Source organism: Notolepis coatsorum (genome assembly GCF_963971535.1).
Source record: "Notolepis coatsorum genome assembly, chromosome: 10".
Lineage (NCBI taxonomy): Eukaryota > Metazoa > Chordata > Actinopteri > Aulopiformes > Paralepididae > Notolepis > Notolepis coatsorum.
In genome coordinates, this window is record NC_140174.1 from 5,183,006 (window position 1) to 5,199,223 (window position 16,218).

Sequence of the window (16,218 nt, forward strand, 5' to 3'; positions counted from 1 at the left end):
ATGGCGCAGCAAGGAGTTGATCTGGACCGGGACCAGTTCTGCTGTTCTCTCTGTCTGGATCTACTGAAGGATCCAGTAACTATTCCCTGTGGACACAGCTACTGTATGGGCTGTATTACAGACTGCTGGGATCACGGTGATCAGACGGGGATCTACACATGTCCCCAGTGCAGGGAGACTTTTACTCCGAGGCCTATTCTGAAGAAAAGCAACATGCTGGCTGAAGTGATAGAACAACTAATGAAGACAGGACTCCAAGCTGCTCCTCCTGATCACTGTTATGCTGGACCTGGAGATGTGGTCTGTGATGTCTGCACTGGGAGAAAGCAGAAAGCCCTCAAGTCCTGCCTGGTATGTCTGGCTTCTTTCTGTGAAACTCACCTCCAGCCTCACTATCAATCTGATACCTTTAAGAAACACAAGCTGGTCAAAGCCTCCACACGGCTTCAGGAGAACACCTGCTCTCGTCATGACAGGATTCTGGATGTTTTCTGTCGTACTGATCAGCAGTGCATCTGTTATTTGTGTTCCATGGATGAACATAAAGGCCACGATACAGTCTCAGCTGCAGCAGAAAGGACGGAGAGACAGAAAGAGCTTCAGCAGAAAGTCCACCAGAGAGTCCAGGAGAGAGAGAAGCGACTCAAAGAGGCCCAACAGGCTGTTGATTCTCTCAATCGCTCTGCTGATAAAGCAGTGGAGGACGGTGAGAGAGTCTTTACTGAGCTGATACGCTCATTGGAGACGAGGCGCTCTGAGCTGAAGAAGGTCATCAGAGCCCGACAGAGGACCACAGTGACTCAGGCTGAAGAACTGCAGAAGAGACTGGAGCAGGAGATAGCGGACCTGAGGAGGAGAGCCACTGAGCTGGAGCAGCTCTCACACACAGAGGACCACATCCACTTTCTACAGAGTTACCCCTCCCTCTCCAGTCCCAGTGAGTCTACAGACTCACCCAGCATCAGTGCCCTTCCTCTCCTGTACTTTGCAGATGTGACTGAGGTCGTGTCTGAGCTGAGAGACAAACTAGAGGACGTTCTGAAAGAGCAGTGGCCCAGAATCTCAACAACAGTGAATACTGTTAATATTTTACTGCCACCAGAGCCCAAGACCAGAGCTGACTTCTTACAATATTCCTCTCAGATCACACTGGACCCAAACACAACAAACAGACGTCTGTCTTTGTCTGAGGGGAACAGAAAAGCAACACTGATGCAGCAAGATCAGTCATATCCTGATCACCCAGAAAGATTTATTGGATGGCCTCAGGTTCTGGGTAGAGAAGGTCTGACTGGACGCTGTTACTGGGAGGTGGAGTGTAGTGTAGGGGTTTCTGTAGCAGCCTCCTACAAAGACATTAGTAGAACAGGCACTATGGAGAACTGTGTATTTGGATACAATTCTAAATCCTGGGCGTTAGATTGCAGACCAAGTGATTACATCTTCTGGCACAATAACGAGAGCATCACAGTACCGGGCCCCCGGTCCTCCAGAATAGGAGTGTACCTGGATCACAGGGCAGGTACTCTGTCCTTCTACAGCGTCTCTGACACCATGACCCTCCTGCACAGAGTCAACACCACATTCACTCAGCCCCTCTATCCTGGACTTGGGCTTCATTCATACTCTGGGGAGGCTGAGGCTGAGTTTTGTGAGCTGAAGTAGAGATCAGTGACGTTCACAGCTCCTCTACCCAGGGTTTGGGGTTTAAATTGATCTTGAAGATGCTGAGTTGTGAAAGATGAGGTAATTAGGAGTTACATTCACTCAGTCACTCTATCATTGTTCTGAGGGACACACACATACACACACACACACACACACAGAGTACACTATGTTTTTCTTTGTTTCTAGTTTCTTGCCTACCGGGGTAAAGTTTGTTTGATTAGATCTTTGCATATTCACATATTTGATTCCTATCTTCACCTCTGTTCCTTTGCATGTGGGGACAAATCTTTATTTTCATATCATGGCAGGTTGGATAACAATATGCAACCATTGTATTTGTATTTTGTCACTTTTGGTCATTATACTGTGGGATTTGGGTCTGTCTCTCCTCTCTCTGTTCCAGGGGGGGTTGGTAACAATGTGGGGGCCGGACCTCCATGGAGGAGGTTGATTCAGCCTATAACCTTCTCCCTCACCTCTTGTCTCTGGGCAGCCGGGACACTTCATACGGGACACTCTTCTATCTTCAAGGCCTTCGGTTGAACCCACAGCCAGGATGTGTGGGGCATGGGTCAGTCGTAAATGCAACTATTTAGTTTCAGAACAGACCCATCTGTGTTATCAAAAGAGCTAAAAGGAGAGAGAGAGAGAGAGAGAGAGAGAGAGAGAGAGAGAGAGAGAGAGAGAGAGAGTTGTTCTTCTGGTGTCAGACTTTGAGGGAGACAGACCTAGATAGGAGCTGGTTTAGGAAGAATGACCATTCATTGAATATTGTGCATTTTGTCTTTTGTTCTTAACTTCTTACTAAATAAACGTGGACATCTAAACCCAGAAGGACCCGTGTGGATATTTGCTTGAAACTTGCCGTTTCACTGACTGAACCTCAATATAGAACTTTGAACACAACGCAAAGGAATTGACTTGAACTCACTATTTCCATGATGTGCTACACGAGAAATTCAGTCTAAATCTAACATTACCATTGAAATCCAATGGTGTTCAAATGAAACGAGTTGGAGTTCATAGAAACACAAGTATACTCTACAGTATCAATAATACAAATATGTGTGTATGTACAGCCCACCCTGTTATAAATATACAAATAACTATGCTAAGTCTATTCCCGGTACAAATATAGCTAACTCTATCTTATGTCTACTCCCGTTACAATATATATTGTAGCTATAATTATAAATATAAGTTTATCCTGTGCAATACAGTACTCCATACTAAGTCTACCTTGATCTGTACATGGAACATAAGATATTTGGAACGTTCTGAACCTATTGTAAATCGTAATATAGATTGTTTATTGTTTAAAAGGATCCCCATTAGCTGTCACCTAAGTGGCGAGCTAGTCTTCCTGGGGTCCACATAGAAAGACAACACAAAACACAAAACATAAGAACATGAGATACATATGACAATCACAATTAACAATGATAATCTAAAAACAGTAAAACATTGTAGACATCATTATCAACATCAGAATATTTTGCTCACATATTTAAGTAGTGCATTCTCAGGTGGTATTTGAAAGACACTTTACTATTCAATTTACTTATGTTCAGTGGGCAGTTATTCCAATGATTGATGGCACGATAAACAACAGTCCTCTAGCATTTGATTTTGGACGTGGTAACATAATCTGTCCATCATCAGCTGCTGACCTAGTAAAATAAAATAAATAAATAAAAAGGTAGATCAGTTTTACTATGTTTGCAAACATTGCCAACATACCCAAAGTGTTTCAGCCACAGAACAAATACAAGCAGCTTACTGTTGTCTAGTGTTAGTCGGTCAGCAGGAGATGAAAACAGGGCTCCATTCTTATGTCCGGGGGTGGAGCTACACATTCATGTATGTTTGGATCAATTACCTTTAACATATTCAATCTAGCCAATAAAAAATGCACACATTTGGATATGATCACTTTTCCCTTTGGTGGAATACGTCAGATAACCTTTCTGTTTCAATATGATGCATAATTAAATAGTTCCAAGAGTCAATTATTTGTGTTAAATTAGGGAAAGAATAACTGTATAAGGTGACTGTACATATTTTCATATAAACATTTAATAAGTATAAAGTAATTAATCATAAAATGAGTTACCCATGAAATATACATATGTAAAAATAACAACACTTTCACATGTTCATAGTTCATTCAAAAGATATATTGATTTAAGTATCCAACAGGACTTGACATAAACATTTGTACAGTAATGATGAGAGACAAGTTATGCAACACACCTGCACTCTATTTCAGTTCACTGAAGATATCATATCTTTCCTTATAAAATAACAACATGTTGTAAAATTCAAAGGTTGTGCAAGATCTTCAAGCTTTGTCCTTGGACCATATCTTGTTCCACATATGAAATAAATAATCCATAATAAATAGGACTGTTAGTTATTTTGTATATTATCTATGGAACAAATTTTCAAACGGACACAAAGGCTGATTATAGCACTCTGAAATTGAAATGATATAACATGTCACTATGTTATTTGCTATAGAAACACTGCTAGGAGTAGTTTAGTATATATTGTATACTGCGCTGAATTAACTCTTTATCAAAACGTTATAGCTAAGTGTTTTATTCACAATGTGAAATCAGATATTGCATAAAAGCAACAGAACACTCAAGGCCGTGCGTTGTAATAAATCTAGTAAATAGAGTCGCGGCTGAGATGATGGAAATACTTTAGATGTGATGTAGATGTGATGTGATGTTATTTATGTTGTTCTATTGCTTAATCACTTCCTGTAGTAACATTTACAGAAACATGTTACATTATGGTTCACTGCAGATTTGGAAAGGCCGTCACCAGGGTTAACATTCTAACCCACCTCTTCAACCTCGCGATCCCAGCATAGAGATGCGTGTAAACGGTAAATGGCTGCATTTATATACTAGCACTTTTATCCAAAACTCTTTACAATTTGTTCCTCACATTTTACCCGTTCACTCACACATTCACACACCGACGGCGGAGGCGACCACGCAAGGTGCCAACCTGCTCATCGGGAGCAATTAGGGGTTAAGTGTCTTGCTCAAGGACACTTCGACACGTTGCCCGGGAGGAGCGGGAATCGAACCGTGAACCTCTGGATTACCAGACGACTGCTCTACTCTGTCGTGTGTCTGCTGAGCAAGGGTAGAATTACCTATGCCTATGGAGTCAATGGAAAGAAGACAGACGCATAATGGGGTAAACCGTTGTCAGAACTCAGGTAATTTTGACAGTCTTTCAATGCCATTATGTATGACTAGCAATCTGTCTGAGTCGATGAGAGCTTTCTTATGTCTAACTAGGCCCGCCATTCAAAATGCCATTCCAGCTCATACTGGCTGCATATCCTTTCTACTGTCTATCTCGAAGCTCATTGGTTTGGATAGAATTTCTAGAGATTTTTATTTTTTTAATGTTCTCTAATCTGTATATTGGCCTGGTGTGTTATCGTTGTATTAATTGTGATACTGCACACGATAACTATTCAATATAAGGATCTCGAATACAAGGTGTAGTGGTTTATGCCCTATAGTCAATACAATGACAAGAGATTTGGACGGGCCATTGTAACACTTGGCAACTCTCACTGATTTACAGTATAAACTGGTGGCAGATTATCATGGACACAAGATGGCGCTATTCACCATACAATCATTAGACTCTAGCTTGCCTTCATTTGCACCTTTCCAATGGTGTCCCAGTGCACCTGGTGCTGTGCTGGTAAAGACACCATGACATGCTGCAGATATTTTACATTGCAAAATTAGCTGGAATGCTGCCATCTGATTAGGTTAAAGGGGCATTTCACCAAAACAACAGCGGCAATTTATTTTACAAATAATCTCACACACATCCAAAAACTCTAAACAGTTTTGCAAATATTAATTTAGTTTGACAGCTATTGAGAGTAATGAGTTTTAATATGGCAACCAGTAATGTCATCGGGGACACTGAATCCTTGTGTTGTGTCAATCACAGCTCAATTAAATGATAAGGTAGCAGTCCCTATAAAACAAGATATTGCTATTTCATCTACATCATGGTGCTGTAATTAACACAAGGATCCAATGTCCCCGATGACATCACTGAGGGCCATATTCAAACTCATTTACTCTCAATAACTATCAAACTAAATGAATGTGTGCAAAACTGTTTTGAGTTTTTGGGATGTGCGTGAGTTTATGTGCAAAATATATCAGCATTGTTTTAGTTGTTTTTTCCCCTTTAATATGTACAAAGTCATTCAAATGTGACCATATAAGACAAATTCCCCTCCTCAGTTTTCAATAGACTAAGTTTGCCGAAATGGTAAATACCATTGTCAAGTGCTCATGTTGGTATTCAGTATCATGAGTTCAGTATTTATCAGTACTCACGAAAGTATTGACAGCAAAACAAGAAATTGCATCAGACAAAATAACCTGTTGGACGTTGGAGATTTTAAAAAAGATATCTCGAGAAACACAGATTGAAACATGACAGAGCTTCTGAAAGCTCTGAGTAAAGCAGATACTGCAAACCAGAACATCCTGGGAGCAGTAGAAAACAAAATCACAGTGAATAAAGGAACGACCGAACAAGACAAAACAAAAGTGCTTCGTTAGGTGAATACATTCCTCTAGGGCAAAATATAGCCATACAACTACACATACATAAGCATCCGCACAGAAGCCAAAGACCAGAGCACCTGGTGTGAAAGCAAATCAAACATTCCCAAAAAAAAAAAAAAAAATACAAATAAAAACAATAAAATAATAAGATACTAAGATAATAAGATTAATAAAACTGTGGTTCTAAATGATAAGAGACAGCTGTATTGTCACAGCTGTTGCAATTCTTTGCGGTTTATAAAGAGATGTTTTATTGTGAAAACATAAATCAATTCAAATCTAGACTAAAAAAATCTATTTTTGATAGGTACAGAAGGGAAGAAGAGCTTTAATTGCATATAAAAAAAAGTATAATAATAAATACGTATGATACTGTATTGTGCGCTATATCATATCACATTATTATGTATATATGCTATTATATACTGCAGGTATACTATACTGTAATGTGTACTGTAATGTGTACTAAACACACTTTATATTTATTGGTAAAGGATTTGCACTACAACCCATACCTCAGTACACCTTACTGTAAATTGTACCTAAATTGTACCTCATCCCATTTCTGCTTTGCACTATATAGTATTGTTTATTAGTATATCGCATAGTATATAGTATATTGTATGGTATCTCAGTTACTTCTATTCTGCATCGAACATTGTACATATGTCTATACTGAACACTGTGACTTCTATTTTTACTTCTATTTTTACATGCTATACTATTTTATTTCATACTTATCGTGGAGCGTAACAGTATAAGAAGCATTTTGTATAAAAGTATTCTGTACTTCTGTATGACAACCAGGGGCGTAGCTGTAAATTCTGGACCCCATGAAAGAATGTATTAATGGGCCCCCAATGAATGCGAGCGCGCGTTAGCGCGCGAGAGAATTTTGTTTTTGCCCATTTATTTATTGCTGAAAACGCATAATATGGTTTTAACCTATACATTCGGATCAGCAGTTCAGCACCTGCACTGTTGGTGGGTGAGCCTAGTAAAGGATGTCGCATTGCGTTCATCTTCAATGAATGGACCAATGCAATAGTCTACCAAAGAACCTTGAGTCGCACTAGGCTGGGAACAACCCTGGGTCAAGTGATAGTAAACTGGACTGGACGGACAACACCGAGGCCCTACAGGAAGGGACAGAGCAGACTGTTCTTCCTGAGAAGGCTCAGGTCTTTTAATGTCTGCAGCAAACTGCTGCAGATGTTCTACCAGTCTGTGGTTGCTGGTGCCCTCTTCTTCGCTGTGGTATGCTGGGGGGGCAACACCAACACACACAAAATAAACAAACTGGTCAAAAAAGCAAGCTCTGACTGTGGTGGACAGTCTGAATCACATTTTTTTTCTCTTTTTTTTCCTACCTTAAACAGATATTTTTCAAGTTCCAAGTTTTAATACTCTTATCAACATGCGAGTCAACAAATGCTTGCTTTATGCAGCCATTTAACACAAAAGGATGACCCTCATGCATTGCAAATTTGCATCAAATTCAAAACAGAGTGATGCACAAAATAACTTAAAAGAAAATAATTTAAAACAATGAATAAAGTGTGCATGAAATAATAGGGGAAAGAAAATGTTAGGAACTTGTTACATTCACCCACACAAGGGCTGATTAATCACACACCCCCCTCTCTCCCTCACACACTCTCCCAGCTCTCTTTCTCTCTTGCCCCTTCCTCATCTCTCTCACCCCCCCTCTCTCTATATATCTCACACACACACACACACACACACACACTTCAGAAACAAACATAGTATCAATGAGAGCATCAATCATACACCTGAGTGATGTCTAGTAAAAAAAAAAAAAAAAAAATGTTTGGGCCCCCCCCCAGTGCTGGGCCCTTGGAATCATCCTAAGCTACCCCCCCAGCTACGCCCCTGATGACAACTATTAAAGAAACTTGAAACTTGTGTGTACTGAAATGTGTACTATATGTATCTACTATGTATAGATACATATACATATTTTTTATAAAATAAAATAAATGAAACGTAAGTCTTCAGGGGTAGGGCCCGACAAGCCTAGTGCTTCTCCCTTCAGCCCTTTTCGGACAATTGGACAATGCTGCAATAGCAGCTGGTAAAACTTTGGTGATTTATGGAATGGACGTTGTTATTGTGTCCAAAGCCCGAAATAAAGAATAACTGAACTGAACTGAACTGAAGAGTCAGGAATGAGGTATTTCAAATAAGGGGCATAAGTACCGAATAAAGGATTATTAGACTATCCTTTCCATTATGTCCCGGGTGGCGACGTCGCAAGAGTATCTCAGAAGAGTTTCGTAAAGCCCAGACCCCTCGGGCACAGCATTTCTCAATATATACCGTTTATATATATTATTTATATAATCCTTTTCAAAACACACAGGAAATATCTATGTAGGAAAACATACTTTACAAAAAAAATAACAAGAATAGCTTTGTATAAACATTAAAACCTTTCATATATCAATATATCCTTTATACTGTAATATTTTGTTCTGTCGTAACTTGAGTAATAAAGGTATTCCAATAATTCCACAGTATAAGACAATGCCACGCACCCCGGCGTACTGTGTGCGTGTGTGTGTGTGTGTGTGTGTGTGTGTGTGTGTGTGTGTGTGTGTGTGTGTGTGTGTGTGTGTGTGTGTGTGTGTGTGTGTGTGTGTGTGTGTGTGTGTGTGTGTGTGTGTGTGTGTGTGTGTAGTGTGTGTTTGTTTGTTTGTTTATACACTGGTTACATTCATATCTCATTCGGCCACCGGGGGGCGGACTCATGGCTGGACTACACTTCTGAGTAGGACAGAGAAGTCATGCGTGCAGAACACTACGAAGAACCATTGCACTGATGTCGTTAACAGAGAGATTTGGACTCATATTGAACAGAAATAAAATTGACGAGACCAAGAAAAAAAGATGGTAACGGATGGCACCGCGAGGCGCAGTCACGATGGACTTCAGATGTTGTGAAGTGACTGTGGCGAGTAGCGGTGCTGTGGGTTCAACAACTCACTCTCACCCTTAAAAGACACACAGACACGTTGCAAAGCAGTGAGTTCACCTCTTGGTATAGCGGTCTGTGCTGTCGACCCGTGGTGCGGGAGACCGCGGGTTCGAAACTCCCTCGGGGCATCGGCGTTTAAGGTGACGATATAACAACCGTTACAATTATGCAACAACAACAAAAATGCTAATATTCCTAACCATAGTGAGGATTAAATAATTAGGCCTCGAACGGGAGCCGTTTGATGGGTCTGGTAGTCATTTCACAATATTGATGAGCCTGATGTAAAAATAAAATTATAATAATTACACAAACGATGACGATCGTTTCTTTTTTTTGCCCGAATGGTCGCTTGGTTTCGTCAATGCAAATGAAATCACGCGGCACGGAAGAATAGGACAATCCCCCGCGCTCCTCTGCAACAGAGAGCGAGCGTATCAGTGGTGGACTTAACGGGGGCTTGTCCACTCTTCAGTGTAATTATTGCTTTAGGTTCAGACACTGCAATGTAAAATGGTACAAAAAAATAACATAACCAGCTGTAGAACTTCCTTGGAACACAGCCTATGTTTTAAACAACAACAACAACAACAACAACAACAACAACAACAACAACAACAACAACAACAACAACAACAACAACAACAACAACATATACAATCAAAACATCAAGAAGAAAAGAAAGAAACAGTCAAAAGAATAAACACCAGGCAGCTGTCTTAAGCCTGTGTGACCTCTAGCCTTTCTCTCACGTGGTTCATAAACGGACGTAGAACTGAGAGTCTCGGAGCTCCTCCCACCTGCAGACTTCAGCCTTGTTTTGGAACTCTACTGTCATTTAAATGTAACGCTATTTAATTTCAATGGTATAATATATGAGGATATCTCTAGAGTCTAAAAGCAGCATTCGGAACTTTACCTTGTTTGATTTGAACACTATTGAATTTCAATAGTAATTAAAAAAGGTGAATACATGTGAAAATGTGTTGTTGATTGTTTTGAGTATGACTATAAAGATGTGGACTTCCCCACAGGCAAAGGGACAGAGGTGCTGAAGAGAGACATGGAATATGTGAATATATCAAACCAACTTTACCCCATTTTATAGAATAGTACTCTGGTAAAAGTAAAGGGACTCTATTCAAAATTCTACTTAATTAATAGCATAAAAGTAAATATTGAATGTATGTAAGTGACTAAAGTAAGTACACATTCTGCATGGATTATAATGCTTGAGAGCTCCTACATTCTCAACGCATCAACCTGTGTGTGATGTCAAACTGGTTGTTCATCCACTTATGTTGGTTGTGATTCCTTCCTTTTGACATCGACAGACTTACACATTAAATGTACATTATGTTTTCCATCTTATCACATGTTTTGGATTAAAAGAAAGTACAGTAACTCGCAGGGTTTGTATAAATCGAGGAAAATAAATGAGGAAACTTCCTTTGAAGTGTAGTACAGTAAATGTATTGAGATCCCTAAACTGGAAATACTCAAGTAAAGTATCATAAAAACTGTATTTAAATACAGCAGTAAAAGTACTTTCTTTCCTCCCCTGGGTTCTCTACTTTCTTTGTTACTGTCGTTGTGGAATATTTAACAATGAGCCATGACAGTGAACTGTAGAAATGAAGATCGAGTCATTTGTATATAAAAACATAGAACATAGTTTAATATCTGTGCTTCCACAGAGATCAGTTTATAAAGAGACACACATGTGTACACATGTAGCCGGTGTGATCTTACTGCGTTGTGTATTCCGATTCGACCCCTGTTAAGGGATCGCCCTGAGTGGGAGTTGAACCCCCGGTCTCTCTGCACCGGGGGCGACATCACAGACCACTGTACCAAGAGGTGAATTCACTTCTTAGTACTGGGTCTGGATGCCTCTGGGGAGTGAGTTTACTTGCAGTACCGCTTAACGTCCACAGCCACTTCACTTACTGTCCCTCGTGACTGTGGATAGACTGCGGTACCTCCGTTACACTCACAAGCGTCTGACCAGAAAGTGACCCAGAGCTTTTGGTCGGACACGCATTAAATACATAATTGAAATGACGTACATTAGACACCAGATATGACAGAAAGGTAAACAAGAATTATGCCCCAGTTAGAATGAATAACAAGATGGGCTCAATAATAGCCTTTGTTATGTCTTAACTGGAGAGAAGGCCATGGTCACATGTCCTCAACCTGGTTCGTTGTTAAAGAGACACACAGACTGTAGCCTAGTGTCGAGCTCAGTTCACTATAGTTGATCATATTAACTAGTCAAAGCTGTACAGAGATTTAACACAGATGGACATAGATAACATTTCCGTCACATTGTACCTATTTACTAATGCATATTTGGTAACATCAAGTTGTTATCTAGATATCCTATTAACAACTGTAATCATGGGTTTTATATGTTTTCATTGCATTATCATTTCATATATATATAACTTTGCTCATGAAATGAGAATTACTGCAGATGTACTTTTGACACTAATGTCCAGCAAGCAATGAAGTCAGAGTCTTTCACCAGCCTTCAAACAAATCAGTAAATAAAATCAGTGAAAGATGAGAGAGAGCAAGAGAGGAGAAAGAGGGAGTGTGAGAGAAAGAGAAAGCAAGAGAGGAGAGAATGAGAGTAATGAGAGAGAGAGAGAAGGTGTGTGTGTGTGTGTGTGTGTGTGTGTGTGTGTGTGTGTGTGTGTGTGTGTGTGTGTGTGTGTGTGTGTGTGTGTGTGTGTGTCTGTGTGTGTGTGTGTGTCTGTCTGTCACAACATTGAAGAAATGTGTGTGTGAGAGAGAGAGAGAGAGAGAGAGAGAGAGAGAGAGAGAGAGAGAGAGAGAGAGAGAGAGAGAGAGAGAGAGAGAGAGAGAGAGAGAGAGAGAGAGAGAGAGAGAGAGAGAGAGAGAGAGAGAGAGAGAGAGAGAGAGAGAAATATTATTGAGTATGTCTACCATTTTCTCTGTCTCTCTTTGTGCTTATGAGTTTTAGTGGGTTATAATTGACACTAATTAGAAGTAGTTAATGATGATAGAAAGTCCTGAACTAAGTAAAAAAAAACATCTTCTATCTATGAATCACAGTCAAATAGACACTGTCTCTTTAAAGCGACTCCTCCCCTGAACAACTGTAACCAGGAAGCACCTCCCACCACCCACACGATCAGAGTTCACTCTATAACCAGGAAGTACCTCCCACCACCCACACGATCACTCTTCCTGAGAAAACAAAACTTAGAGTGTCGTTGTCTTTGTAGAATAAAATGGCGCAGCAAGGAGTTGATTTGTACCAGGACCAGTTCTGCTGTTCTATCTGTCTGGATCCACTGAAGTGTCCGGTAACTATTCCCTGTGGACACAGCTACTGTATGGGCTGTATTAAAGACTGCTGGGATCACGGTGATCAGACGGGGATCTACAAATGTCCCCAGTGCAGGGAGACCTTTACTCCGAGGCCACTTCTGAAGAAAAACAACATGCTGGCTGAAGTGATAGAACAACTAATGAAGACAGGACTCTTGTCTTCTGCTCCTCCTGATCACTGTTATGCTGGACCTGGAGACGTGGCCTGTGATTTCTGCACTGGGAGAAAGCAGAAAGCCCTCAAGTCCTGCCTGGTATGTCTGGCTTCTTACTGTGAAACTCACCTCCAGCCTCACTATCAATCTGATACCTTTAAGAAACACAAGCTGGTCAAAGCCTCCACACGGCTTCAGGAGAACACCTGCTCTCGTCATGACAGGATTCTGGATGTTTTCTGTCGTACTGATCAGCAGTGCATCTGTTATTTGTGTTCCATGGATGAACATAAAGGCCACGATACAGTCTCAGCTGCAGCAGAAAGGGCGGAGAGACAGAAAGGGCTTGGCATGAGTCAGCAGAAAGTCCACCAGAGAGTCCAGGAGAGAGAGAAGCGACTCAAAGAGGCCCAACAGGCTGTTGATTCTCTCAATCGCTCTGCTGATAAAGCAGTGGAGGACGGTGAGAGAATCTTTACTGAGCTGATACGCTCCTTGGAGACGAGGCGCTCTGAGCTGAAGAAGGTCATCAGAGCCCGACAGAGGACCACAGTGACTCAGGCTGAAGAAGTGCAGAAGAGACTGGAGCAGGAGATAGCGGACCTGAGGAGGAGAGACACTGAGCTGGAGCAGCTCTCACACACAGAGGACCACATCCACTTTCTACAGAGTTACCCCCCCCCCCTCTCCGGTCCCTGTGAGTCTACAGACTCACCCAGCATCAGTGTCCTTCCTCTCCTGTACTTTGCAGACGTGACCGAGGTCGTGTCTGAGCTGAGAGACAAACTAGAGGACGTTCTGAAAGAGCAGTGGCCCAGAATCTCAACAACAGTGAATACTGTTAATATTTTACTGCCACCAGAGCCCAAGACCAGAGCTGACTTCTTACAATATTCCTCTCAGATCACACTGGACCCAAACACAACAAACACACGTCTGTCTTTGTCTGAGGGGAACAGAAAAGCAACACGGATGCAGCAAGAGCAGTCATATCCTGATCACCCAGAAAGATTTATTGTATGGCGTCAGGTTCTGGGAAGAGAAGGTCTGACTGGACGCTGTTACTGGGAGGTGGAGTGGATTAGTGGAGATGTTTCTGTAGCAGCCTCCTACAAATACATTAGTAGAACAGGCACTCAGGAGGACTGTGGATTTGGAAACAATTCCAAATCCTGGGCTTTATTGTGCAGACCAAGTGGTTACCTCTTCTGGCACAATAACAAGAGCATAACAGTACCGGGCCCCCGGTCCTCCAGAATAGGAGTGTACCTGGATCACAGGGCAGGTACTCTGTCCTTCTACAGAGTCACTGACACAATGACCCTCCTGCACAGAGTCAACACCACATTCACTCAGCCCCTCTATCCTGGACTTGGGCTTTATTCATGCTCTGGGGAGGCTGAGTTCTGTGAGCTGAAGTAGAGATCAGTGACGTTCACAGCTCCTCTACCCAGGGGTTGGGGTTTAAATTGATCTTGAAGATGCTGAGTTGTGAAAGATGAGGTAATTAGGAGTTACATTCACTCAGTCACTCTATCATTGTTCTGAGACACACACACACACACACACACACAGACACTATGTTTAGCTTTGTTTCTAGTTTCTTGCCTACCGGGGTAAAGTTTGTTTGATTAGATCTTTGCATATTCACATATTTGATTCCTATCTTCACCTCTGTTCCTTTGCATGTGGGGACAAATCTTTATTTTCATATCATGGCAGGTTGGATAACAATATGCAACCATTGTATTTGTATTTTGTCACCTTTGGTCATTTTGGTCATTACTGTGGGATTTGGGTCTGTCCCTCCTGTCTCTGTTCCAGGGGGGGTTGGTAACAATGTGGGGGCCGGACCTCCATGGAGGAGGTGGATTCAGCCTATAACCTTCTCCCTCACCTCTTATCTCTGGGCAGCCGGGACACTTCATACGGGACACTCTTCTATCTTCAAGGCCTTCGGTTGAACCCACAGCCAGGATGTGTGGGGCATGGGTCAGTCGTAAATGCAACCATCTTGTTTTAGAACAGACCCATCTGCGTTATCAGAAGAGCTCAAGGAGAGAGAGAGAGAGAGAGAGAGAGAGAGAGAGAGAGAGTTGTTCTTCTGTTGTCAGACTTTGAGGGAGACAGACCTAGATAGGAGCTGGCTTAGGAAGAATGACCATTCATTGAATATTGTGCATTTTGTTCTTTTGTTCTTGTATTCTCACTAAATAAACGTGGACATATCTAAACCCAGAAGGACCCGTGTGGATATTTGCTTGAAACTTGCCGTTTCACCGACTGAACCTCAATATAGAACTTTGAACAAAACGCAAAGGAATTGACTTGAACTCACTATTTCCATGATGTGCTACACGAGAAATTCAGTCGAAATCTAACATTACCAGTGAAATCCAATAGTGTTCAAATGAAACGAGTTGGAGTTCATAGAAACATAAGTATACTCTACAGTATCATTACAAATATGTGTGTATGTACAGCCCACCCTGTTATAAATATACAAATAACTATGCTAAGTCTATTCCCGGTACAAATATAGCTAACTCTATCTTATGTCTACTCCCGTTACAATATATATTGTAGCTATAATTATAAATATAAGTTTATCCTGTGCAATACAGTACTCCATACTAAGTCTACCTTGATCTGTATATGGAACATAAGATATTTGGAACTTTCTGAACCTATTGTAAATCGTAATTTATTTATTGTTTAAAAGGATCCCCATTAGCTGTCACCTAAGTGGCGAGCTAGTCTTCCTGGGGTCCACATAGAAAGACAACAGAAAACACAAAACATAACAACATGAGATACATATGACAATCACAATTCACTTAATTAACAATGATAATCTAAAAACAGTAAAACATTGTAGACATCATTATCAACATCAGAATATTTTGCTCACATATTTAAGTAGTGCATTCTCAGGTGGTATTTGAAAGACACTTTACTATTCAATTTACTTATGTTCAGTGGGCAGTTATTCCAATGATTGATGGCACGATAAACAACAGTCCTCTTTAAAGCATTTGATTTTGGACGTGGTAACATAATCTGTCCATCATCAGCTGACCTAGTAAAATAAAATAAATAAATAAAAAAGTAGATCAGTTTTACTATGTTTGCAAACATTGCCAACATACCCAAAGTGTTTCAGCCACAGAACAAATACAAGCAGCTTACTGTTGTCTAGTGTTAGTCGGTCAGCAGGAGATGATAACAGGGTTCCATTCTTATGTCAGGGGGTGGAGCTACACATTAATGTATGTTTGGATCAATTACCTTTAACATATTCAATCTAGCCAATAAAAAATGCACACATTTGGATATGATCACTTTTCCCTTTGGTGGAATACGTCAGATAACCTTTCTGTTTCAATATGATGCATAATTAAATAGT

At 40.9% G+C, this 16,218-nt stretch overlaps 1 protein-coding gene across 1 annotated transcript; it reads left to right on the forward strand.

The window, feature by feature from the left end:
* LOC311235007 (uncharacterized protein) lies at window positions 1–15,041 on the forward strand (the record flags this gene model as incomplete). The annotated part of the gene is made up of 3 exons (XM_084322317.1): window positions 1–1,651; window positions 10,311–10,366; window positions 12,552–15,041. 3 exons carry the CDS (start codon window positions 1–3, stop codon window positions 14,232–14,234), a joined length of 3,390 nt encoding a protein of 1,129 aa, XP_084178443.1. The 3' UTR covers window positions 14,235–15,041.
* Window positions 15,042–16,218: the final 1,177 nt, after the last annotated feature.